Source organism: Strigops habroptila, chromosome 1, assembly GCF_004027225.2.
Source record: "Strigops habroptila isolate Jane chromosome 1, bStrHab1.2.pri, whole genome shotgun sequence".
In the NCBI taxonomy this organism is placed as follows: domain Eukaryota; kingdom Metazoa; phylum Chordata; class Aves; order Psittaciformes; family Psittacidae; genus Strigops; species Strigops habroptila.
In genome coordinates, this window is record NC_044277.2 from 96473592 (window position 1) to 96500613 (window position 27022).

A 27022-nucleotide genomic window follows, 5' to 3' on the forward strand; every position below is an offset into this window, starting at 1 on the left:
CAACTGCTTCTGCCATTTTCTACCACAAAACCTTCATCAGTAGTGCAGCCAAATTCAACCCTAATGTGAATGTCTTAACCATTTATGACATTCTGGGTCATTTCAATAATTGCCTTAAGATATTGAAATAAGAGTTTATAAAGTAGTTTAATAATAGTTTATAAACTATTGTTGAGTGTCTTAAGGCAAGTACAGGTATATGACTATTTCAAACAGTTAGCTATGTAACTATCTTGCAATTGAAAAATTGGGACTCCAGTGCACATTTACTGGATCATTTTGCTTTTCTTCCTCACCTCTGCTGATAGATTGTTTTAACTTCATTCCAGCACAGCAGTTCTCAAGTTATGGTCCACCAAGCTCTGCCGGGTCGTTGAAGCCTGGTTATAAATTCACGAATAGGAATGCAAAACAGTTCATTAGATTTCTGCTGACGCCTGAAGTGTCTCTGTACTCTCAGATTTTGAATAGGCTTGCTGCAGATTAGGTTAGAAGCTGCACCTCCTGGCTGTGCCAACCCTAGGCTTGCTCCTAGCCAATTTGCAAGCGGAGGGAACGTGAGGCTTTATGGAACGCCTACTGCACTGCACGGCCCAGTCTTTTACGTGATTTTCATTTACTTTATGTCAACAACCACAGCCGAGCAGCAATCTGGACCCAAACCTGCCACAGCCTGGGAGGACACAGAGGACTGTCGGGCCAGTTGGTCTCTGCTTCTCTCTCTCGAGGAGCAACAGGATGCTCGACATGGCAGAAACTGCTGGACCTGGCGCCGCTGGGGCGGGGGAGTCACTGCCTAGTCCCGCGTCGCCCCCAGCTCCCGACGATGCGAACGTTGAGGGAGCCAGCGCCTCCCGGCTTCCCCTCCACCTGCCCCTACCCACTTGCTGCCGAGCACCGGGCAGCGAGCAGGGAGGAGAGGGCAGCGGCGTCGCCAGCCGTAAACAACCATTTAAGGCAGCAAAGGCAGCAGCTGCCCCTGCTCTAATTCATTACCTCAGGTTCTGCGGGGGGGGCGGGAGCGACCGCCCGCAGACAGCCCGCTCGGCCTATGGGGGCGAGCGGCGGAAGGGCGGGCAGGCGGTGCCGGGCTCTCGCCAATGCTCGGGCAGCGAGGGCGGCGCTTGCCGAAGCCAGCGCGCCGGCTTCACACGGGCTGCTGATAGCGCCGGAGCCTGGGCGAGTGTCAGGTTGGGCTGGCGGGACCTGTCGCCCATCGAGAGTCGGTGGTAAGCGGGCACCTCCTGCGAGGCGGGCAAGGCAAGACTCTCTTTTTGGGGGTGTGCGTAGGTGTGGGGTGGATGTGTCTCTTGCCCTCTCCCTCCTCTTCAGTACGCTGGCTGATTGATCTATTCGGTTAATGAAGACGCAAGAGGAGGGTGCGGGCACGTTAGCGGAGCTGCCCCGGGCTGGCGGGCCACGGTGGGACTGGCAGCTCCTTGCCGTTCCCCGCCTTCCCTCTCGGAGGGGCGCGGGGCGCCCTGCCCTGCTGCGCGTTGCCGTTATGCAACGCCCGCGGGGGGCTGTGGGCACGGCGGCGGCGAGAGCAGCAGCTTCCCCGCACCAGCATTAACCCCCTCGCTGCCTCCCCCCATTCTTCTGCATCCCTCTTGCGGGAGCCCCGGGGAAGGCATCGGTGGGGAGAAGCTTGGTACGGAGCTGCAGTCCTGTGCCTGCCCGTCGGGATGGGCCTCGGCAGCCGCATCTCTCCGCCATCGGGGAGGGGATGCGCGGCCGCAACGTCTGCGGGACGAGAGGAGGTTGGTTGACGGCAGCAGCAGATCCGACCGTGGATGGATGATGCTGCTAGCTGGCAAGCCCGGCCTCTGCCTGCGGGCGGCTCCCGGAGGAGCTGCGGGAAAGATCCACCTTGCGCACACACATGTTCTGCTGTTAGCTGTTGTCGATAGATGACAAAGCCTAAACCGCTGCAGCTGCTGCTTGTCGTGCAGAGCAAGCGGTCCCCTTTTATGGAGATTGATGGGTAAAGACGATTTGCCTTTTATTTTTTTTCATTTTTTTAATGCCCAGATATTAGCTGAAGGGGCTTTGTCTCTGCCCGCCTCTCCTATATGGCGTCGTCCATGAAAACCAGCATCAGATGTGGGAGACTCTGGAGGGACTGCAGTGTAACACCCGCACGTAGAAAGCCAAGTGCAATACTGCAGGGTGAAAAACAGGATGAAACACAATCCTGTGAATTAATCTGCGACCCCGGCTAGGTAGTCTGAAAACAAATACACACGCACACACAAATAAGCAGCGGTTGCAAGTATTTCTTCAATCCTGAGTGAAAGTACCTGTGTGAAATCCTTCCACGAGTAAGTGTGCTAGAAGGTGTTGAACACACGTGAAATGTGTGTCTTAAACATCAATGGCTTTGAATCTTGCAGCATGTGCTGACAAGCGATTTCCCTATTCGTATTTTGCAGGGTCCACAGGGGAAATTCTTAGATTTTACAGAGAATTGCATAACCGCTTATGTTTATTTAAAAAGAAAAGGAGGGGCAAAACCAACCCCCAGCCTGAAGTGAAACACGTGATATGAGACTGTTTTCACTGACTGGGACTTCATGCTGTTTTATCAACCAGTATCATTAAATAGGTTCAGAAGGTTGGCAAGCATTAGCATGATAATTAAATATTAAGATTTATTTATTTTTGTCCTCTAATGATGTGAAAACTTGGGGTGGAAATGGAGAGACACCTATACACTTTCATAGTCTCAAGCTTAAAATAGCATGACTGTTTGTTGAGTGTATATAATTACTTATTTTTAAAATGTTAATGACCATTTTTCTAATCCTTTAGTGATGAGGCATTTCTTTTTCAAGTTATGTTTTTTACAGGCCTATCCCTAACTCAGTCTCACCCCTCCCAAATCTAAAATAAAATGCTGTTTTGCATGCTTTTGTACATCTCTGGGTCACAGTCATATTCCTTTAAATAGTCCATCATCTGTAACTGCTGAAGTGTATGCCCAGTATTAAATCATAGTACAGTGTAATGCTTAGACAGCATGCCATGCAAGGATCAAATTGCAGATAAAGTTCACATTGGAATCTCCTGCAGTGCTTGCACTCGACCCTCGTAAATGTAAGAAAAGATCCTTATAAATGGAAATATATATCCAGCAGGTAGTTCTTTCTGTGCCAAATCTAAGCTGTGTATTGACTGTGGTGCAAAATAATGTATTTTTATTTAATTTTTCTAGTAGATATGTTCAGCTGTATCATAGAAGTTATTTTTACTTTTTCTATCTTGAGCTTAATTTGAAAAAAAAAAAAGCTTTAAAGGAAAAAAGGCTCTTTAAAGGAGGGAGGGGCAGGCAATTATGTCAATTTATGTTAAGATTAGTGGAATTAGTGTATTCTGGTTGTAGGTAGAGGCAATTAATTGCAATTCATATATCTCAGCATGCTTTAGAGAATAAACCAAACAATGTTTAAACTTGATACGTTGCTCTCAGATGATAAGCTAAGATGTAAATTAAAATTATATCAGATATTTTTCTTGCTTTGCATACATTGATTATGTAACTCTTCAGTGTGAGAATGTGACTGTATTCACAAGCCTGTATCACTGTATGAAGAAAAACTTGTAACAAGAACAGTCTTTCCTGTGGTATAGTCACTCAATGATGTCATGTCCTCTCTATTTGTACATGCATACTGCTTGCAGCCCTTGCATAAACGAAATGGACTCTTCAGCAAGCAACAGACTGGGGTGTTTTTTCTTCCTCCAAAACCCACTTTTATGCCATGCGTAACTGAAATCAAATACAGATATGGAAATTTCACCCCTAGGTTTTTCCTCTGCCTTACTGGCATGACTACTATGGGCATAAGTGCTTCTAGGTGCCTCCGTCAGTTGAAAAGAAATATTTTGCTTACTGTTTGTATTGCCATGGCATCTGGGAGCTGTGATCAGGGACCTTAACTAGTATGTTAGGTGCAGTGTAATCACAGAACAAAATTTTGGGCCTGGCCCCCAAAATATGATGAACCAAAATAGAGCAAGACACTGTAAATGGTACAAAAAGGGGAATGCAGCTGTTTAAAAGGATACAATGGTATGTGTGTGCATTATCCAGCTATGTATTTTATCTTTCTTGTATGTTAGACCAAAGGGAATTGTAGAACTTCATGTAAGACTTGCACAGTTCTCTGAGGCAAGTTCTGATATCAAAGGGCAGTCTTGGGACCTGTGAATAACGGCTTGATTTTGGGGGATTTTTAAAATGTGTTTAACTTGGCTAAATGCTGAAAGTTAAAATTAAAAAAACCCCTACACATACCCAATATGAAACATTTTATTTTCAGGCTGCTTAGTTTTTAATATTCTTTAAATTTCAGGTATTTTTTTAATTTTTGAGACTGAGTTTTTATTTCAAAATCCAAGCGTTACACAGGAAAAATCACATTGCTTTTTCTTTTTGCCAGTGTTTCTTATAAGCTGCTTCAGCTCTTTATTTGCTTCATCTCCTTCACGTGTCCAAGCCAACAAAAAATGCATAGGAAGAAATACACCTTCAGCAGAAAGAAATTTCTTGGTGAATGTATCACCCTGCCCATCCCAAATTACCCATGCAGAAAAGTACTGCAAGAATTTCACATTGCAGTGTAGTCCAGTTATTAGAATACTTGGAAATAGTAGTGAAAGTTACTGGGCATTGAGAAGATATTATTGCTAAAATACCCCACTAAAAAATGGTCATTCAGTGACAGGGCTTGTACATGTGGTACAGGACAAATATGCATAGCCTGTTTAGGTTTCAGGATACATTTTCTGACTGGGTGTTTATCTCAAGTGCTGACAGAGCAGAAAAGACTGATTTTGTGCTAGTCATTTTTCTTGGCTTACAGTGGTATATCCACCAAAACAGATGGGAAGTTTTTCTATATTGTTAGTTATGTGTAGTGGGTGGGCAATTCAGTTTGCTTCTACTAAAAGGGAAGTCTGTGTCGGGACTCAAAGACTGATGTGGACAAGTCTAGGTTCTTACTCTTGCCAGTTGTCTTAAGGCTCCCTCTTCTTTTTCTTTTCCTCCTCATCTTTCCCCTGCCTCATAGTGACCTGAGCGTGTGATGTGAACTTACCTTGTCCTGGATAGAAAACCGAGAGCTAGAAACCAAGAGTATACAGACCAAAGTTCTAATGCATTATGTGGCAGATGAAAAGACAAAAATAAATCTGCAGTTCAACTGTTTTAAGTAATGTTACAAAGTTAATCATTTCCCAGTTTGGCTAAACTCAAGAGTATGCTTGTGTGTCAGTGTTCATATATATTGGAGCACTCATCAAAATGAGCATAGAGAAACTTAAAAAAAAAAAAAAATTAAGGATGTAACAGTTTTAGGTTGGATCTCTGAGGGATGCAGTTCTAGTTCAAAGAAGTTCTTAAATGCACAGTTGAAGAATAATCTATTGGGTCAGTGCTAAGGAAATTCTTGCAGTGGAAATTCAAATGCTTAGAGGTCTTGCTCACAAAAGCATTTTTTCATTGTTGGTGACTGCTTATTTTTAAATTAAAACCAAATCTGTGTCTGCCTGTCTCATCCAATTTCACTAACATAGAATAGAATAGTTAGGGTTGGAAAGAACCTTAAGATCATCTAGTTCCAACCCCCAGAAACCAGGGCCACTACCCAAACAGTTCATCCTGCAGGACCTCATAGATGTGAAAGAATTCATTGGTAATGTAGAAAGGGAAGTATTCTCCTCCTATTTTGTACTGAGCTGTGGGTAGTTGGAAAAAACTGCTGAAAGATTAATTTATTTTTTTGGATTCAGACAAAACTGAAGCAGCGCACTTTAAGTCCATAAGGGATCTTCAGACAGTCTAATCTGACTCATGTATTAGTTACTTTCAGTTAGTTATCTGAGATGAGTAACATACATTCGATAAAGTCTGTCAGAGATGGCAGTGTATCTTCTGTGTTAAATGGAGCCTAATGTGTGGACGTCAGGATGTGAAATATTTTCAGCTATTCTTGGAAGTTACCTTTAGTATTTCCACTGGTTGATTGTCTCTCCCTAAGAAAGTCTTATTTCTAATTTGTGTTGGCATAGCCTGAATTTTCAACTGTTGAGTTTTTTGATATCTTTGACAGTAAAGAGCCATTTTGTATGTGATGCAGTTTCTCTACAAAGGTATTTGGATACCTCACTGAAGTGACTTCAGTCACCTGACAAATTACACTGGTGGAATTCTCTGTCTCTTACAGTAAAACATCTTGTCTTCATGATTTTGTAGCTCTCATACCATCTGCAGTTCTTTGATCAAAGGTGATGCTGTGTGACAGTTAAATCTTACAGTGCTTTCAAGACCTTGTGTGTGTGATACAGTGGTATTATAGTATATTGTAGAGCTAGATAAGAGTTATGTAGGTAGATAAAGAGTTTTTGTGTAGTTTCAAATATTGTCAGGTGAACATACATCTTTTAAAAGAAAAAGTTCTAATAGAACCATTGCTGATAAAGGTGTGTGTGTCTGTGTATAGGTGCTTTGTTTATACATATGTAAAGAGGTGATATTTTATGAAGTGGTTCTTTGCAATGGAGGAATATAATTTACTAAGAACTAAATTTCATTTTGTATATAAGTGATATTGTAGCAGTAACTATGTAGATGGGTAGCAATAGTTTTTGGAAATAGAACAGTAACAGCCATTTGTCAGCAGTCAGTAATCTCTGTGCTTGGTAATGTGTTTTCTAAGGTTGTTCCTTTAATGGCATATATAACTTCACCACAGTCTGACATACTGTTTTGCTAAGGAGGAACATTGGACAACTTGAGTAACCACCTTTTTGTTACTCTGTGTGTGTGTCCTGCGAAAGGTCTTAATGTAGCTGTGTGAAATAACCAACCTTGTCCATAGATACATATATATTGTTAAGAGAACTCAAGGTTTAACCGTGCAGTTCCTCATAAAGCCTGTGAATGGATTTAATTTTCTTTAAGCAAGGGTGGGTTTGAATGTAGATAGAGATGTGTTAGCTTTGCTTGGTGTGCAGCGTTCCCTGCTCATTTTCCTTCTGTGTTATATGATAGAGAAAATGGCTGGCTCTCATTCATTTGAACATCAGATGTGGAGAAGTTTACCCAGAGCAGAACTTGGAAGAGAGATGCCTTTATTCTGGTTCCTACAGATAGCTGTGAAGGAAGCTTAAGGGAAGGTTTAAGAGCATTGTCTAAAGCATTGCATTTTATTAGGAGGATGTTGCATTTCTCCAGCTGTTTATCCCTTCTTTCAGCTTGAATGTTTATGTAAAAATGTGGGATAAAGATTCCATCTGCTGTACTTTGTCTCTGCTGTTTTTATTTGGCATAAATAATTACAGACAGAAAATAAATGAGAATTCCCTTTAACTGCAATTCTGTAATATTTTTAAAACAAGGGAAAGATAGATCAAGTACTAAAATAAAACAGATGCAGTCAGACAAATTCAAATGCCTTACACAGATTGATAATGTTATGAATCCATTTCACTCATAAAAATAGCTCCTCTCATCCTCATTGAAAATTTGTGCTGGAAGGTCTTGAGAAGGTTTAGATGGCAATTATTTGTGGCGCAGCGGATAAGTTTTACCAACTGTATGCAAACAGATTCTGATAAAAATTACAGCTTAAGCACTTGTGTGCCTACCAACACTTGATGTGCAGGAAGGATTAGCAGGAGAATGGAAGGTAAGAACAGGTAAAAACATAAAACTACTAGGTTATGTGCCTGTGGGCAGAATTTGTAGTATACCTTTTTTCTAAAAGCCAATGACTTTTCAAGTTTAAGACCATCTAAGAAATATGTTTAGGAAGGCTGGAAGTTTGGCTAGGCTGAGGAGCTGAGAACATGGGTGCAGAGAGCTTGAGGCTGATGCGTTTCTAGGAGAATGGTGGAGAAATAGGAAGCTTATTGTGAGGTCAAACCAGAATGTTAACAACATATGGTTCTTCAGATCTTTATGTGATAACAGACTTATATCGACTTGCTGGCTGTGTTAACTGCATTGCAAGGGGCCCACCATTTCTCTACTTTCCCCCTACTTTGTTTCTAGTTCTAAATAAAATCAGTAGATTCCTGGATGCTATTTTGTTGAGCATTCATTCAAATGTATGATGTGATCACATGCATGAGAGATGCTATCTCACTGAATGTAGAATCTTGTTCTTCTTGGCCAACTAAATACATGTATGGATGGTTTTGCAGATTAATCTCTTGTATTGTCCCTCCTTTGGAAGTTGAGTATGCAAAGAAGATCAGTTGGATAAAATTCGCCCATGAGCTAGGGAATTTTTTTGTCTGAATACCCATTAGAAAGAGCAAGAGTGTTGGAAAGCCTGCATGTTCCTACTTGTTTTGAGGTCTAACAAAAATGGAATAGAATGCTTGAAAGATTGGGTTTTTTTACCTGCCGGTGACATTTTGCAGGTAGTAGAATGGCATCTTTGCTTCTAAGTCTAGGGTTTGTGCTGTGGTTTACCTTCCCTTCTCACTTAACGGATCATGGAGACAAAATGTACAACAGAATTGCTGGGTGGTAAAAGAGGCTGCAGAAGGACTGTCTGGGGAATCTCTGGTTTGGATGATATCTTGGTGAGTATTTAGGGCACAGTTAGGGTACTATCTCCACTCTACCTTTTGGCCAAAGCCCTCGGATGTGACTGTAAGCAAAGCAGAATCTTGCACTTCTGCAAAAAGATTTGCAGAACAAGTAAATTGAGGACAGAATTTGCAGATTTTTGCTGCTTAGTTATGTGGGGCATATCATCAATCTTAGCAGTCTCCTGAGCAGAGATCTGCTTGATGCTTGAATGCTTTCTGCCATTAAATAGCTTGCACTGGAAGTTTTCCTTAGTTCACAGGAATTCTGACCTCATTTTATCCAAATCTTGGTTGGTAAATATTTTAAAGAACAAATGGTTTCAAAATAAGCTGCCTTTCCTATTAACTGGATTGTAACTGAGGCAGTAATAAGTAACTACTATAGTGTTCTGGTCTTTCGTGCTTAGACAAATACAGTCTTACTCATTTCCATGGCAGTTAATGCTGCAAGACTTCCATTAAAAACTGATTTTGTAATACTTGCTGCAAATGAAAGCAATTCAACTTAGATTGGGACAGAATATTCCTAGTGTGCTAGGAGCGAGCTGGACAAAGCAGATAAGAAAGTACATGGCAGAGCCTGAAAAGATAGGTGGTCACACCTTTGATAGTTTCCTGTTGACTTTTTTTTTGTCGTTGTGGGAAAAGCATTCTTTAGTGTGGAGATCATAAACTGGGTTTATACATTTGCAGTTAGTGAGACTATGTTTATATTTCCTTCATAGTGTCAGAGAATGCTGGTTCTTCAGAGCATTCCATGCAATCATCTACCTGCTTTATGCCTGCCTGATAATTAAAGCAGTGTAGAGTATGGGTCCCAGGGTCATCATTATGTTCTGATCTCTGGCAGCAGAACAGATATTTTTGTTTATCCCTCTGCTTTGGTTCTTTGGTTTCCCTGTCTGTGACATGGCAGTGATGATAACTTCTGTTACAAATACTAAGCTGTCTGTGCTTCCTGAGCAGCTTAGCCATGCATTAGTTCTCAGGGACAGGGCAGGTAAGGTGCTACAGTGAATTCTGACCATCAAGGTTACATGCATATTCTTTAGAGCTGCATAAGCTGCTGAAATTGCTGGCAAAAGTGCTCTGAGTTTTAGTCAGGATTCGGGTCTTCCTTGTTGGTGCTGAGAGATGGGTTACTTCAAGGAGCAATTCTCCCAAGTCTAAATCAAAGCCATACCAGAATTCCTGCAGTATGTTGACACCTGGAGAGGATGTGGGTAAGTGAAAGAGTGTAAATGAATATAAATCTTTAAGTAGAGCTGACAGCTGGTCAGTACTGAGTCTTTGTGCTTATTTATACGTTCCTGGTATTCATGCAGCTGTAGAGAATTGGCAACTGAAATTCACAGAAACAATAACTGCATGTCCCCTCAGTCTTGGAAGAATCCATGTTAATACGTGACTTTATCTAGGGGAATTCTCCCAGCTATCTGTCTGCATTTGAGTATGTATTGTAGTCTCTGGCTGGAAGGAAGTTTGGTGATATGAGAAAACTTTTTCTAATGGGTTAGGCATGTGCTGAGAGCACAGATCTGCACTTTCCGTCTATTTTAGCATGAATAGTCGTGACCTCAGTCAGTTTAATCCCTAGCTTAATCTGTCTGTATAGATATCTCTGTATAATGCGCTGTATTATTTACCTATTGTAGAGTGAGAGGAGGCACAAGAACTGGTTTTTTTTCATGATACCAAAGGAGTATTACATGACACAGGCTATAGCAGTTCATAACACAACACCTAGTTGTCTAAATATTCTGTGGATTTCTTGTACTCCATTTTTTGTGACAGTTGTTCTTTCACAAAGCCTTCTGAACTCTAGCATCTGCTTATAGCCTTTTCTTAATGTCTTACATGGCTGCTTTTGGTGATGTGGACCTGCTAGGTTGGAGTCAGCAGTATATAGAGAGGATGGGATTGATTGCTATTACTGCCTTCCTTCCCTCTGCTGGCTCTGGAAAGGTAGTGTTATCTGAGTGCAAATTAGACTTTTGGGATGGTGGTGAAAGGTGTTTCTTTAGTTATTTGTAATTGTTATAGTTGGCATCTACACAGCTCATGCTTTTGAACAGTGTCTTAATTTCGTTTTACAGAATTTTAGAATTGGCATTTTAGAGTAGCCACTTTTTTGTCACTTCCACCTATCACCCTACTGTGGCCTCTCCCCAAATTACTGCTAATTTTTACTTCTAGCAGAAGTTAGCAGGCACCTTCTGATCCCTTTGTCCAGGGAAAAATGGGTAAGGGAGACTCAAAACTGCATTTATCTTGAATTTTTGGCAAACAGGTTATTCTGTATTTCTCTTTCAGAGATCATTTCTTCAACATGACGTGATCTCCTTCCTCATCAATAATCACTAAAAAAAGTTAAAGGAGCTGACCCCATTAAACATCTTATTTCATATCCTGTGTTGTGCAATTCTTTACCTTCTAATACAGTATATTAATGTATATATTTCTCTTCCGAGTGTGTTCTTTCTAGTATTAAGAAACAAATTTTAAGGTGAGACTAGGTCAGTATTTTCATAAACCAAGTAGCTTTTTACTAAATTTCATGCATTTAGGTGGGATTTTAACAAGTAAACTGTAATTATGGTTCAGCAAGAAAAGGAGCATCCATGACAGTTTTTGGCAACCAATGTGGGTTTGAGCTTATGATTTGAAACCACAACTTGCTTTTTAACAAACATTTCTGCTGTGCTGTGCAAAGTTGAATTATGGTTGTGGGTGACATGGGATTAGGCAAAGCAAATTACCGACACTGGCTGAAGAAAGATTTTTCTTCAGAAGATACTTAAATGTAGGCATGTTGTTATTTTTTCTAATTTTAGACAAGACAGTGGAATAGATGTTTTCTTATAGTTTGTAGATTGTGCAATTGTTGAATCTTTCAAGGATATTCACACTGAGTATAGCTTCTTGACAGAATAACACCCTCTAAGAGCAAGAGGGTGTTATACCTGAAAATGTCTTGGAAGGTTTATTTAGCACAAGATAAAATTGCAAAATGATGAGAGATGTACATACTTTACTGTAGCAGATCTCCACCTCCTTTTGTCTTGTTACTTGCTTACAGATGTAGCTGGTTTTTGATATCCTATACAGCTTTTTGCTGATGTGTGCCCTCCCTCATTCTCCCTCTTGCCAGTTAGTGTTATCCTGGAAAATTTCTGGTTCTAGGTTCCAGCTCCAGTGGATTTGAAATGGCATAAGCTTGAAAGAGACTTCTGCTTTTGGAAGTCAAGCTTCCTTGAAGACGGATCATAGATCTTAATAGATTGTGTCAGTGTTTTTGTTTTCTTCTTATGTTCTCTCACTACTGTTGTGGTAGGAAAAGAATGTATGAGCCTGATGCGTTAGACAATTTAGACCAATCTATTTTGGAAAAAAATGTGTACATCTGTAATACTTGGACCTTACAGTTTACTATGGGTGCTTATTGTTTTGGTGTTTGTGTTGGGCGATTTTCAGAAAACTTTCTTGAGGTAAAATTGCTGATCTTTGGAGAGCAGGCAGGGCAAAGAGGAAACGGAACTGGGAATTGAGATGGTTAAATTGCAGGGGGCGTTTAGATTGGATATTAGGAAAAATTTCTTCACAGGGAAGGTAATCAGGCAGTGGAACAGGCTGCCCAGAGCAGTGATAGAATCACCATCCCTGGAAGTGTTCAAAAATTGTGTAGATGAGGCCCTCAGCAATATGGTTTAATGGTGGTCTTGGCAGTCCTGGGGTAATGGTGGGACTTGATCTTAAAGGTCTTTTCCAACCTAGTTGATTCTATGATTCTATGATTTTATCTTCAGAAATAAAAATAGATAGCAATGCTTACAATGTAAAGGGCATATTTTTATTCAAATCAGTAGAATGACTGTGGTGATTGCCATTTAAAACCAAAGAAAAGTAAGTGTTCTATTGTTGGCTGATGTAATGATGGTGAAATTAGGTTTTTGCTCATTTTGGAACGTTCTTTCCCTGCCTTTTTTTTTTTTTTTTTTTAGTATGTTAACATTTTTTTTTCTATTCTGGGCAGTCAGAGTGTTAAACAGTTCTATGTATATAGACTGTTGGTTGGTGGTGGAGGGCACTGAGTTCATACTAACTTTATAGACCTCTTATTCTTCATACATTGTGACATGGATTGTAGCCTGTAGTTTAGAAAATAAACTACTGCAATTTAATGTAATGATTTTACTCTCATCTTCTTTGTAGCACAATGGCTGACAATAAAGCGAAGTCGACTAAACCTGTGAATAAGACTCCTCCAAAGTCTCCTTCAGATCCAGCAAAAGACCGAGCTGCAAAACGATTATCGTATGATTCAAACAGCTCCCATGAGGGAGCCATAGCAGGAGAATTAAGTGCTTTGGAAGAGGCCTTTAGAAAATTTGCTATCCATGGTGATACAAGGGCCACAGGAAAAGAAATGCATGGGAAGAACTGGTCAAAGCTATGTAAGGACTGTCATGTGATAGATGGGAAGAACGTGACAATCACAGATGTTGACATTGTCTTCAGTAAGATCAAGTAAGTTTGTTTCTGCCAATGTTTCCTTGTCTCCCCAACATGTTTTGTAAATATCATATAAATATGTTGCTTACAGATGTTGTGAGGCACTATTTGTCTTTGTCACAATCAGTCTTTCTTGTTCCTTTATCAAACTCTGTCGTTTTGTCTGAAATAAAGCTTTCGACTTCTGTCCTTCTATCTTAAACTGACTTCAGTGTCACAGATGTTGCACTTTACAAAGAGGTATGATGTGATCAGGACAAATGCAGGTTATTCCAAGAAATTCTTTTTTCTTTTTTTTTCTTTTTTTTTTTTTTTGATTGCGGCGAATGATGTGAATGTTTCCTGAAGGGTATCTGAATGAAGTCAGGATGTAGTTTTACATCTTGCCAAAACTCAGCCTCAGAGGCTGAAGTGGGATATTACTAAAATCCATTATTCTAACAACATCTACTCAAGTTTAAAGTGTAGGGCCACATCAAACTGATGGTGAATTTGTGATGCAGATCTATGGTTATGATTAATTGGTTAGGATTATCTCAGTGATCCTAGTTTATTCTTGTAAGCAGATTAGAGCTTTAGTGAAACTCTCTCCCGAAATTGAAAACCTAGGCAGGCTTGATCTAGAAACTTGTCAAATCAAGGGAAGACATTCAACTGTTCAGACATATTCTGTATGAAACCCCAGATAATTTGTTGTTCTTGCTTTATGCGTAGAATTGGATCATTTTCACCTTCCCTGTTCTCCTGGTACATGATCTGATAGCCTTGTTTAGTATGTTTTTTTCTTACCACAGTAACTGTTTAAATTGTCTCACACCTCCATGTGTTGAGGGACGTGTTTGAAGAAGGGCCCCTTAATTGTACTTGTAGCTTGTAGGAACATTTATTTGGCTTGTGCTCTCAGCTACTGTGGTGTAATGCTGAGGAGGACATGCAAACTGAGTGGCTTACAAGGGTAGTTGGAAAAACTTCCTACAAGCACTGATCCTGTAGAGTGCATCAAAGCATAGAAAGGCAGAGAAGGCCCTTGATCTTGAATGGTTGTCTAGTGTTAACATGCATAGTTAGAATGAAATTACTTGTTTGATTTCTTTCTTTCTTTCCTCCTCAGGGATCTTATCTAGACAACTGAGAACACTATGTATGCATGCTTCAACCTTCTTGTTCTTGCATCAGTCCACTTTCTCTTTGAGTCCCTAGCTCTATTTTTCGGAAGTTGTGTGGCCAGAGTTAGGTACCTATCAGTGAACTAGGTTATTTGAAATGGATGTTTAGGCTATATGGTCTTTTGTTAATTGCTATGATAGGCAATGCTGGCATTTATTTTCAACTTTTCTTTGGGTTTCATCAACTTAAATTTCTCTGTATCTGTCATCATAGGAGATAATAAATCTTAGCGCTACTTTCTCATGTCAGTATCTAGGCAAGTTAGTGACAGGACAACCCAATGATACGGCATAAACAATTGTGCAACATTAGCAGATATAAAGAAGTATCAGTTTTGGTGCCTGCTGGGGTGGAAGGAATTTGGACCTATTCTGCAGGAATAAGTTGCGAGGTGGTGAGGACCTGAAGGTCAAAGGGAATGTCAGCATATCCCCTTGAGGTTGTTCAGCAGTTTCGGCTCAGCTCTGGGGTTCTTGTCTTTGCCTCTGTGGGGAGGTGCCTGTTCAGCAGTTTCTCAGACATTCCTCCCATGACCAGTGCAAAATGCTGTAATTTCTCTTGGAAGAAGCACACCGTCTTTTCCTCTCTTTAGTATTTCATAGTTTAGAAGGTATCTGTATCAAACGAAAAGGTATTTTTATCTTTTTTATTAATTACTTGTTCATTCCTCACCTGCACATGTACATAAAACATGTATTTTATAAACTCTTCTCTTTTAAAATTCTTTTATTTTTAAATTAATATTGCTTAAGTGGCAGATGGGGAAACTTAAAATAGCTGAGATTTTCTGTCTTTACTAGGAAGGTCTGTTTTTTCATGTGCACGTTTTCGATAGGTATACTTTCACATTTTCTTAAGTGTTGGGTTTTGTTTTGTTGTGGGGTTTTGTTTGGTTTTTTTATATGTATTTTTATCCTTGAGAGCATATGTCAGCAATTCTTTTTAGCGTAGATCCCATTTATTCACATATAGTATTTTAAATTTTAACAAGGGAAGATTTAATGGCTGTAGTTGCTCAACTGTTAGTAACATGCTCTAACTTCGGAGGCTTATGCATAGGCTGGGTATACAGGGTTTCTTGAGCATGTTCAGACAACTGCTTTTCCTTGCTTTCTCTTTTGCTTCACATTTAACCCTCAACTAGAGGATAATAATAGATTTGGTAATGCATCAAAACAGTCATGCTCACAAAATAAACCCCTACTCATTTCCATTTTACCAGCAGCTTTTTCCCAGTAGAACACTAAGGTTTTCTTGACAACCCAAATTTTTCCCTATCTGTGTTGAATTAAAAACATTAAACACTATAAAAGAATCTCTTGATCCCCAGAAAGTGCAGAGTACTGCTTCCATGCCTCAATAATTGAGTTATGCTTATAAGAAGGCTCTGTACTTCACTGTTGTTTTTAGATTTTTCAGCTAGACTGTGTCTCAAAAGATGTACTTTGTCCTGAGATTCTTATGGTCAGCCATAGTGGTTCAGTGGGGTGGGGCTGGAGGGTCTCGGCAGTTGTAGTCTGGCCATGGAACACATGCAAAGGTAAGAAGAAATGTTCGTCATATCCAACTACACCTGCCATCTAGCATTGTGAAACTTCCAGACAGCTTTTCTGTTGGGTATATTACTGGGGAGCCACTGTGTTTAGCAAGGTTTGTTTTCTAGCCAGCTATGCTTGCAGTTTATGACAACAGCACATGTTGTTCAAACACTAGAAAATAATTAATCTAGCAGAATTGTTCTTCGGATTTATGAATTACTATGTCTATGTATAAAGCCCGTGTTTGTCATCTTGCTAACTTTCCCAGGCTTCATTTATTGTTCTGCTACAGATAACTGGCAAAATAGATAGGAACTGTGTGTTGCTAATAAGGTAAAGTAACAGGGAAATTAGTAACAGATATGTTTACCTAAGAGCTACTGAAAGATAGTGTTTTATTCTCTGATTGGTAGCTTTCTCTACTGCAGGAGAGATTTTATCAGTTCAATCCTGAGAAGTAATGAACATTTTTGTAGACTTAACACCCTATTACCCACCTCCACCAAACCAGGTGAACAAAACTCCTGAAAGTTTTGAATAGTCCATAATAGTTCTTCAAAGCTGGGACTATGTGTCTGTCTTTCAGAGATTAGTTCATTTGAGGTTAAGTTTATGTTGCTATAAAGGTTGAGGAAATTCTGCTGAACCTTTGTTACAAATAAGAAAATAAGTGTAGAGTGCTGTTTTCCTTCTGCATGAGGATGTCAGGTCAGACTGAAGTGTAATTTGCCTATTTATGTTGCATAAAAGGTCCACCGAAAGCCTTCATGTAAGCACAACATTTGTATGTACTTTAGGATAAGAAAAAGGAATGGTCGAATGCAAAGAATGCAGAGTAATAGACATGAAAGAAGAATTGCTAGAATTGCATTGTTTGGCAAGAAAAGATGTAAACTGGATGATCTCCCCCCCACACCGCACTCCCCCCTCCTTCCTCCCCTGCCAAGTATTTTTGTTCAGCCATGATTTTTATGTTCATAAGAGTCTCACAAATCCTCCTAATTTGGTGGATTGTAATATAAGCTGTTGTGTGTTTAAAGCTGATTTAATAGATATCTTTTTCTGTCTTTTTTCTATTTTAAAAACTTCGTATTGTCAGCTCAGAAATATACAAGAAATTAAGCAGCAATGAATTGTGCAATGGAATTACTTGAAATGAAAAGCCAAAGCCCACTTCTGAGAGTAGCCGCATGTATGAATATTTATAATTTGCATCCCTAGAGATCAGAGGAAAGCCACCAACGTTTGTGCCAAATATGTGGATTGCATTAATACACTTGGGGTACACTGCCATTTCTTTTTCTTTCTTTTTTTTCTTTTTTTTTTTTTTTTTTTTTTCCTTAGGTCATAAAAGCATACAATAAAGACATCTCACATGATACTATCTTTCTATGCTTGTTGCATCTGGAAAAGCAAAAGAAATTGTGAAAAGTGATCACAAAGCTTTAAAATATCTATGGGATGAAATTATTAAAAATGCAGCGAAACCAACAAAAGTGTACATAACTGTAAATACAATTATGTAGTAAGCTTTCCTTACTGTATTTTATACTTTCACAGTCAAAACTGTGGGCTCTTTTCTTCATATGTTTGTTGAACTGCATACAACAGTAACACTACGGTTGCATGGTGGGGTCTACTGAATTTAGAGACATACAACTTGCAGATATGCAATAGCATTTGAAAATGGAGGCTTTTCATGAGAATGGGAATTCCATGAGTATCTTTTTAGTACTGGAACAATTACTTGCCTTGGAAATTTCCCTCAGTAACTGTTTCTTTTATGTTACTCTTGCAGAGCTGCAAAATTTTGTAGGCTGTGTATCTTGTGTTATGCTTGCAGAGTGCAAATATAGACTTAGTGAATCTTGTTGCCTTGGAGAAAACAAGCTCATTGGTGAAACAGGAGAAGGGTGCAGAAGTGTTCTGTATTTGATATGAAAAGCAACATGTGGCTGCATTCAGAAAGACAGTGAGACACAACAGCATAAGAACTTCAGAGTTTTTGTATTAAGGAAAGCAGAATACCCAAGAAGAATAGATGTTACTGATCTCTGACCAGCATTCCGGCATGTTGCCTTAGGAACTTAAATTTCTTTGTTTATTGGGGTCAACAACTGCTCTGGGAAATTTGATATGTTAGCTATGCCATACACATACTCCACTTGTTGTATGTAGTTAATATGGTAATAGTAATAGCCCTGATGTAAATACTTCTGCTCTTATTTTAGAAGTGTTACCACTCAGCACTGCAAGAATATGGTTTAAGCACTGCCATAAAACTGCTAATTCTATGACATTATTAGATAGAAAAATAAAAATATTTCTGTTTACACTGGCATGTTACTATGGTTGCAGGCAGGCTTGGGTGACGTCATGCCTTGGATCCATTGTGAGCATTTATTTAGGTAGTTGTCTCCATGGAAACATTTGTTTGTTTTGATGTTACTATGTGTTAAATTTTAAACAAATTTTTGTGGTTCTATACTGGATTGTTATTGAGGACTAGTTAATCTACAGAATCTTTGTAAATATACCTTACACCCTGCCCTATAAAATTTTTTCAGTGAAAGATCAAGTGAAAGCATAATTGTCCTCTCAAATTCCATTAATAGTTTCTTATGTTGCTTTGACATGTTTTCTTGTTGCTGAGGAAGCCATGTGTTCTAAAGGCCAGAAACTCTCCTCCATCTTTTTGAGAAGGGAAGGTTTTGTTCCCATGGAGAATCTTCACAACACACTTTATTGTGCACTGACTTTTGAGCAGTCCCACCCATACTCTATCCTTAGTACATCTTGCACAGTCAGCTGTTTAGCCTAGTTCCCACAGTCTAGATCAGTCAGGTCTCTACAGGAGTGCTTCCACCTGAGATCAGCTGGATTTTATTTCAGCAGTAGTTCACCAAGACTGTGGAAGAATTAAAATGGATAGTTTGCTCTAAGCAGCTGGCAGGATAACTTGGCAAGAATGAGTACATGCTTTCCCTATTTGTCAAGTATAATTGTTGTCTTGTCTTTGTATTGAACAATTATGATACTTCTTGTTTTCTTAAAGTATTTGAAAGGAGTAGTACTTTGATACCTGCACTCATTCAAAACAAGTATCTCTCCATTAGCTTTCTCTGAAGTAATTTGTATTTAACAGATTTTACTGAAGCCTCTCTTAATTTTTTTAATATGTAAGTAGGTATGAAGTGGTCTTTATATAAATGAAGCACATAGTAGTTGTAAGTTGTGTTTTACTCCCCTACTGGAGAGATTCTTTTAATAGTGACACAGAATCTGATTTGTGTAATCCTACTTTATGCATGAAGTAGGCATAACAGTTAACTTGTGTACTTTAATATGTCTGCATCAGGAAGTGAGTTTTAAGTGGATATAGAATGATATGCAGAGCATAATCTGTGCTAATAAATCTCTCCTGGTACTTCTCAAACTGTGAAGTACTAGTGCAGTTACAGATAAAACTTTAGGTAAGTTACAACAGAAAGTGTTCTTTACCACAGTTTCTATGTGTGAATTGAAATTAAGATCCAATTTCATTTCTTGCCCAAGAATGCCAAATTTAATGTTGCCTTTTGCACTTTATTCTTGAAAGGCTTTTTATTTAAAAAAACAAAAGCAACTCTTCTCCTCCTTCTACCAAGAGGCATCAATTCTAAAAGTAAAACAGTGATCACTTATGAGAAGAAAGATGGATGTAGATTCACTTGCAGATATGCAGGCTTGTTTTGTGCATGTAAAATGGGTAAGTCCTGTACCCATAATGATGTATGCTTATTATGATTTTAAAAAATGCCTTTTTTGTGTCAGTAGACATCACAGTAGACAAAAAAACTACAAATGCAGTGGTGGGTGATTCATTTCTCAGCTGATATGGAATGCTGCATGATACTATATACTATAGAGCACTACTATAGAGCAGTAGAAGTAGACCTCTGGTATGAGATCTTGGCTTGTGCCTCTTTTTCCTTTTCTTCGTTTTTTTTAGTCAGCCAAATTGCATCAAATTTCACCATCATTAAAAATTGCCTGGTTTTCATTTATAACAGCAGCTATGTGAAATCTGTGTTAGTTTTACTGATTAGAAAGCAAGTATTTTCTAGACTGTTAAACATCAATGTGGACTTTGTCTCTCATTTTTCATGGATTGAAGTAGAAATTGATTGAGAGATAAAGGATCCAGGTGCTGTCTGCAGAGTGCTGCTGCCTGTCTTTGGGGGTCAGGGCAGTGGTGGCCTCTCTTGTGGAAGATGTGCTGTGGCCAAGGCCCTGAGATTCCAGATTTTAAAGGGGAAGATGACACTGACATGGTATTTCTGGAAAACCCAAGCTACACCAGGTGAGGAAGAAGCAACAGCTGGAAACCAAGTGGATGGAGACTGTCAAGATGGAAAAGGCCGAAAGCTTGTGACTTCTGGCAACAAGGAGTCATGATCTGTTCCACCTACAGAGGGGCTTTGGGCTATGCAATTCCATAACTTTGTGGATTCTGAAGAGGTTGCCAGATAATCAGTATGCAAGAATTTTGGCTGCAGGAGATAGCAAGCTTCATGCGCGTAATGATCTTTATCTCTTCCTGTCCATTGTGTTCTGCCTACATGTTGCCCTTGCTCTGACCTTATGGCACTGCTTCCAGCATGCATCAGGCCTTAGCATGAGCTGTGTTAGCCAAAATCTGAGCAAGAGTTGAGTGAACAGTCACAGGCGCCATCCTTGGCTGCCAAGGGATTGTGGCTTTTGCCATCCAGAATATCTCATGTGCTGTTACACTTCCCTGTCACTGTCACCATATCCTGGCCACAGTGCTGTATCAGGTGTCAGGAGCAGTGAGTACCAGTCACAGATGGTTACTGCAGATTCCTCTTGTGGACGATCTAGGCGTGTAACTTCTGATCCCACCTTATGTCTCAGGAGTTTTGTTGTTTGGTAGATGCAGGATGTGGGATTGTTGCAGATGCACTGCAAAGATTTGTCCAGCCTTCTAAGATTGACCTCTTCCTGCTCCTCCTCCTTTTCCTCATGGGTACCAAAAGTAGTGCTCCAAAGGTAACCTGGAGTGTATCAAGAGAGACTTCAGATATCTGAGAGTGAGAGTAAAGCAGATTTAGCTCTGGTCACAATCCCAGGCCTTGGTACTCATTAATGACATTAACCAAGCTAAAATGACTAGAAGTGATCCATTAGATTTCTAAACTGAATTAAAAAAAAAAAAAATCTTTTGTGTATGATGAATGATTTAAGGAGATACTCTGGACTTGTTATTCACAATCAAATGGAAGAACTGGTTAAGGATGTAAGAGCTGGGACAGCCTTGACTGCAGCAACCAGCTGACTGTAAAGTTGTAAGATTTTGAGAGGAGTTAGCAAGATGAATAACAGAATTACAAACCTGGACTTCAGAAAGGAAGATCTTGCCTGTTCAGTTTCCCACAGGAAACTCGCCTGGATGGTAGAGGGGCCCAGGAGAGCTGGTTAATCTTTAGGACAGCTTCCTCAGAGCACAAGAACTGTCCATTCCCATGTGCAGAAGTCAAGCAAGCATGGCAAGACGCCAGCATGGATGAGCGTGGAGCTTCTGACTGAGCTCAGACATGAAAAGGAAGTACACAGGAGGTGGAAGCAGGGAGAGCCTATGTGGGAGGAATATAGCCCATGCATGAAGGAACAGAGTGAGGAAAGCCAAAGTTGAAAGTTCAGCTGGAGTTGAAACTAGCAAGGGTAGTGAAGGAGCAAAGATGTGGGCCAGCTGCTCGCGATGGCAGGCGACCTAGTGACAAGTGGAAAAAGCAGAGATACTCTGTGTTGCCTTTTGCCTCCCTTTGCAACCAGTAGGGTGTGCCCTCAGGATTCCCAGGTCCCTGAGTCTGCTAGCAGAGCCCGTGGGTTTGAAGCAGTACCCACAGTAAAGGAAGATAAAGAATCACTGAGCCAGTTAGAAGTAGAGGAGTCCGTGTGTTAGGTAATGGTTGCTGCCTCCTACTTCGTTTGATCCAGTAGTTGCTAAAAGACACAATCCCTGAGGCAGAAAGGGAATGTTTCTATACTCTCTGGACCTTCGTAAGTAAGGGGAAAACTTTACTGCAGTGTTTTGCATCAAGCGAGTAAGTTTCTGCTTAAGCTGTGGAACAGCTTTAAATCAAACCTCAATCGTTCTCAGTGGTGAAAAGCAGTGAAAAATATCTTCAGGTGAGTTGTTTCAGTTGAGACAAGAATTCATTGTAAAAAACATTTCACTTCATGTCTATTTAGAATGTATACTATTCCTGAAGTCTAGTAGCTTTTCTTGCTGTGTTTAGTTCCCCATAATGGGTTCTGGAGATCCTTTTTGGGAATGGTGCCATGTTCTTTGCAAAGCTGCATGGCTAGTGAGAGCTTGCCATGAACTATGCTAGCTGCAGAAATGGATGCAATGCAGCTGCAGCTGTGTGGTGCTGCACTGATCTAGTTGCCACGGGCAGGGACACCTTCCACTAGACCAGGTTGCTCCAAGCCCCATCCAGCCTGGCCTGGAACGCTTCCAGGGATGGGGCAGCCACAGCTTCTCTGGGCAACCTGTGCCAGGGCCTTACCACCCTCACAGGGAAGAACTTCTTCCTAAAATCTCATCTAAATCTCCCCTCTGTCAGTTTAAAGCCATTCCCCCTTGTCCTGTCACCTTGTAAAAAGTCCCTCTCCGTATTGTAGGCCCTCTTTAGGTACTGGAAGACTGTTGTAAGGTCTCCTCAGAGCCTTTTCTTCTCCAGGCTGAACAAGCCCAACTCTCTCAGCCTATCTTCACAGGAGAGGTGCTCCAGCCCTTGGAGCACCTTTGTGGCTCTCCTCTGGACACATTCAAGTAGGTGTCTCTTGTGTTGAAGGCCCAGATCCCCTAATGAAGAATACGACCTAAGCAGCACTGAATTGTTTTCCTCCTTTTTTTCCCAAAATTTATTCTGGAAGGAAGAGTCCTGAAAGTTTGGGGAACCTTTTAGTCTTACACTGTTAGCCTTTCTTCACGATTGTGGCACAATCTTCATAGGCTACTTAGAAAGGCAAAAAGCTTTCTAGAGTGCTCCTTCAGCAGACAGAAAAGTACAAGACTCTAAAGAAAAGGATAAGCCACCATCATCTGGTGAGAAGGAGTTTGTGCTGTAGACCTGTTCGTCTGTTTGTCTCTGCTGATACAGCAGAGCATTGTACAGCCTAGTGCTGTTTGTGATCATGGGCACCAGCAGCTGCAGAACAGTGGTGATCTTTGGCACCAGGCTGTGACTCTCATGACACATGACAGCACTTGCTTCATTGCCCAGATGTCTTGGATCTTTATTCTGCGTCCTTTAGTTGCAAATTTTGTTTAAAAATGAAAGTAAGCTAATGAGAGGAGCAGTTGTGCTCATTGTCATTGTAAAAGATGAAACTGATAGCTTTTACATCATCAGAAAAGTGCGTACAAGGATAAGTTGTTTTTCTTTCAGTTAACAGCAGATATACAGTGATACTGTAACATGATAGTAGTTCATCACATCACAACCAAAAAATCAGTATGAGAAAACAAGATAGGTTTGTGTGTATTGTTTGGAATCTAACTCAATTATACGAGATCTCCAGATATACTCATTGTAATTCCTAGTGCAGTATCAATTAACCCTGAATTTATCTGCCTCATGATATTTGAGGTATTTGTTACTCATTGTGGAGTGGTGATTGTTAAGCTTCTGAACGGAACTGATCTGAGAATGGAGAGTTTATCTGTCCCAGAGTAGCGTGGGTGAAATACAAGAGGCTACTGATGAGGGGATCGTAGAGGAGAGGGGCGGCAGCTCTTACTCGTCATCACGTGCAGTCTGTATTTCACAAAAAGGTGTTGTGTTTTCACTTCTGCAAGAATGAGGCTCTGTCGTATGGGATAGATGAAAAATGGTGACTGCACTGTTTACCATCCTGTCCAATAACTTCCCCATGTAGAATGGCTACTACTGCTGCATGCAAATCTGAGAGTAATGACTATAATCTGATTCAGTGTTTTTTGTTCCCAGTAAATCCTGGTACTGATTTAAAATGAACAGTGAAGAGTATTTAGTTTAGTATTGCCTTAAGAGGACCAATACATTTACCATTTGTCAGCAGTTCATCCTATTAAGACAGCACAACTAGCATGATTGGTTTTCTAAGCTTTTATAGTAAAAATAAATAGAAATTATTTCCTTTTACAGAAAAGCTGGAACTGTGGTTTCCTTTTCCAGGCAGGTTGCTTTTCTTTCATCATTTCACCTCAGATGAGAGCAATAGGAGAGCTTTATATTATGCTGAAGTGGATGGCATAGCTGGGAAAGCTGTTGGACTGAAGTGCACAGAACTAACTTGATCTTTTTTGTCAAGACAACAGACTGGCCTGTTGGGTCTTCTCTAGCCAGATGAAGAAAGCTATAGAAAGGATACTCAGCAGACAATTAAAGAAGCTGTTTGGTTTTCATCCTGAGATGAGCTCTGCTTGCTGATGTAACAGTCTGATTTTGAGTTTGACCTGCAAATCCAGCTGACTGCAACTTCAGTCAACACTGGCCATTTTGAACAGTTTGTCTGACTTAGTCCTGTTTTCAGTGACCAGCAGTACAGTGTCTCATGCATGCTTGGGAGATTGTTCCTTTTATTCCCTTTTTAGATGCTACACAGTGTCGCCCAGTCTTTGGGTACCTTAAATTATAGTTCTATGTCTTTAAGTACTAATCTGTGTAGTCAAGATGTCAATAAGGGTGTAGTCAAGATGGACAGTGAAGTGACATAATAGTAAGGTAAATAGTAAAGGTGCATAAGAGCTATCAAGACTTAAGGGTTACCTGTAGAGAACTGGATCCCTTTAATGTTAGGGACACTGACTTGATGTTATCTACCATGACAGTTGCAATTTTTGGAAGTGTTTCAACTCTATTTGTCAAGGCCTTGAGATAAAGAAGATGACAAGATGTACTTTCTGGAGACAGTTATCCAAGCAATTTATGCCAAGTGTTGATTAGATTCCTGTATGTGCTTGCTGCCAGTGTAATCTCTTAATCTTGGAAGAAGCCACTTGCGGAACAGCAGAACTTCTCCAACATACGCAATGATACAGTAGTTATAGTATTGACTAATCTCTCAACAGTGTTTGAGTTAATTGTCATGTGCTGTTTTTTTTTAAAAAATGAAGCACTTGAAGTGTGCCTGATTTGCATGTATTAGGAAGAATCTGGCCAACATTTCTGCTTGTCATCTTCATTGAGCTCCATTTCAAAATCTGTGAGGCTCTTGGGAGCTTTGAAGAGTGAAAGGATTTGCCTTCTGGTGCCTCCAAGTGGGTAGACGCCCTACTTCTGCTGCAGGGTAGAAAGGTACAAAGACAGGTTTTGTAGTTGTGGTCTCACAGGGCTGCTTTGACCTATGAAGGTGTAGGATAAGGTGTTTAGGAGTGCATAAAGCTTGCTTTGGTTGTGTTCTACCTTATCAGACTGTTTAGTAATTGAAGCAAAGTACAACATTGGCCTGAACTAGTTGCTGTTGAGCTCCTGCTGGTTTTGCTATTCTTACTGTGAGAAGTTAACTATAAATACATGCATCAAGTACTTAAGCTAGTTTTAAATTAACTGTCTATGAACATACCTAATATAGAGGTTTTGTGGTTAGAAATGGACAGCACGTAACCCTGCAAAGATGTTTGTTGCTTGTTAAGGGGGTTTCCACAGTATACCTGCAGAGGATGGTGTCTGCTGTACAGCACAAATAGCTTAACAGTGTATATGTACATGGTATTGTCTTAATCTATTGTTTTTATGTCATCCTGTTTTTCTGCAAGAGACAGTTTGCAGTTTTGCTTTACAGGCTATGAGGGTATATTTGACTTGCTTATGAACAGCAATCTACCCTATGGGCAGTGGTAGCGGAGTGTGAGACACTAGCTGTTGAATTAGCTCCCATGGAAATTCATCAGCAGTCCTCATTCAGAAGATTCTATATTGCAAACAAATGGGTATATAAGAATATAGTAGATAAGACAGTCTTCTGACATATGCGCTGGAATAAAAGCACAGAATTCTAATACTAATTGCAGCATTAACTGGCCACAATTTAGAAAACTTACCCTCCTATACCAAACATTGTGGGAATTAATATTGCTACGTTGAATATCCTTCTCGCACCAAAATAACATACCATCAGCAAATGGCAGTTTGGAGCAATAGTTCACTTTCTTGCTTTAGCTGCTAAAAACAGTGGCTTTGAAGAAAATGTCAGCTTTGACATTAAGGTAGTAATTCAGGAAAAAAAAGATGGGAAGCCTTATTTTCTGAATGTAAGTAACTAAGAGCTGATAGATATTGCTAATGGAATAATGTAATAATTCCTGTCTGGAAATGAAACAGAAAGTGCCCTTTGTACAAAGCAAACATCAAGAGGGCAGCACATATTTAGCAGTTTGTATTCAAAAGCTAGGGAGTTGAGACCTGACAAAGAAAGAAAGAAAGAGGTGCATCAAAAGGAAGTTCGTATGCCTCTTCAAGAAGCTTTTTCAAAGAAGCTTCTAAGGTATTTTGTGCTTATTAAATGCTATTAACTATTCAGTGGTATTTGATCACAGCAACATTGTTCAACTGGACTCATCTAAAGACAGCTTTAATTTCATCCTGGCAGGCTGGGTGTTCCTGTGCCTTGATAGATTTTGCAGCAGATGTAAGTGACGGGCTAAATTTGGCAGAAATTTCCGCTAATAGTTCAGTAACTCTAGCTGCTTCCTTAGTTCAGTCACTGAAGTTATGTTAGACATCTCCAAAATTGTCGGAATCTTTCCCAGCGCTCGCTTGATACCTTCCTTCAGTAGCTGTTGATCTAAATAAGTCACAGATTTCCAAAAGAATGTACACTTGTTCTTTCATAGTCTCCTCTCTGCTTTCACAATTCATTCCAGCATCTTGGAGGCTTCCCAATTGTTCCTTGTCATTTTGGTTTGTGGTGGTGATGATGATGTCCACAAGATAGAAAACTATGTTGGTAAACCTCCTTTTATTGTAAACTTTTGGGTCTTCTAAATACAGCTAGTGCTTTGAATTGAGAGAGTGTGATGTAAATGAAAGAATATCTGTTTTGGTGTTAACTGTCATAATTTGCTGCATTTCTTATGGATTGGTTTCAGATGCATGTGAGTCAGCACTGTAAAGAAAAACCTTTAATCCAGGGGGGGAGCAGCACATTTT

The 27022-nt window shown here is 40.0% G+C and overlaps 1 protein-coding gene across 2 annotated transcripts in view; it reads left to right on the top strand.

Moving 5' to 3' along the window:
• Positions 1–1121: 1121 nt before the first annotated feature.
• Positions 1122–27022, top strand: part of TPPP (tubulin polymerization promoting protein) — a 54136-nt gene continuing 28235 nt past the window's right edge. For both annotated transcript variants that reach the window (XR_003993538.1, XM_030499830.1), the window contains exons 1-2: positions 1122–1229; positions 12817–13131. Coding sequence is in view for 1 of the 2 variants with exons in the window: in XM_030499830.1 (XP_030355690.1) it covers positions 12821–13131 (311 nt within the window). In the remaining variant the exon portion in view is untranslated. The remainder of the gene's footprint in view (positions 1230–12816; positions 13132–27022) is intronic.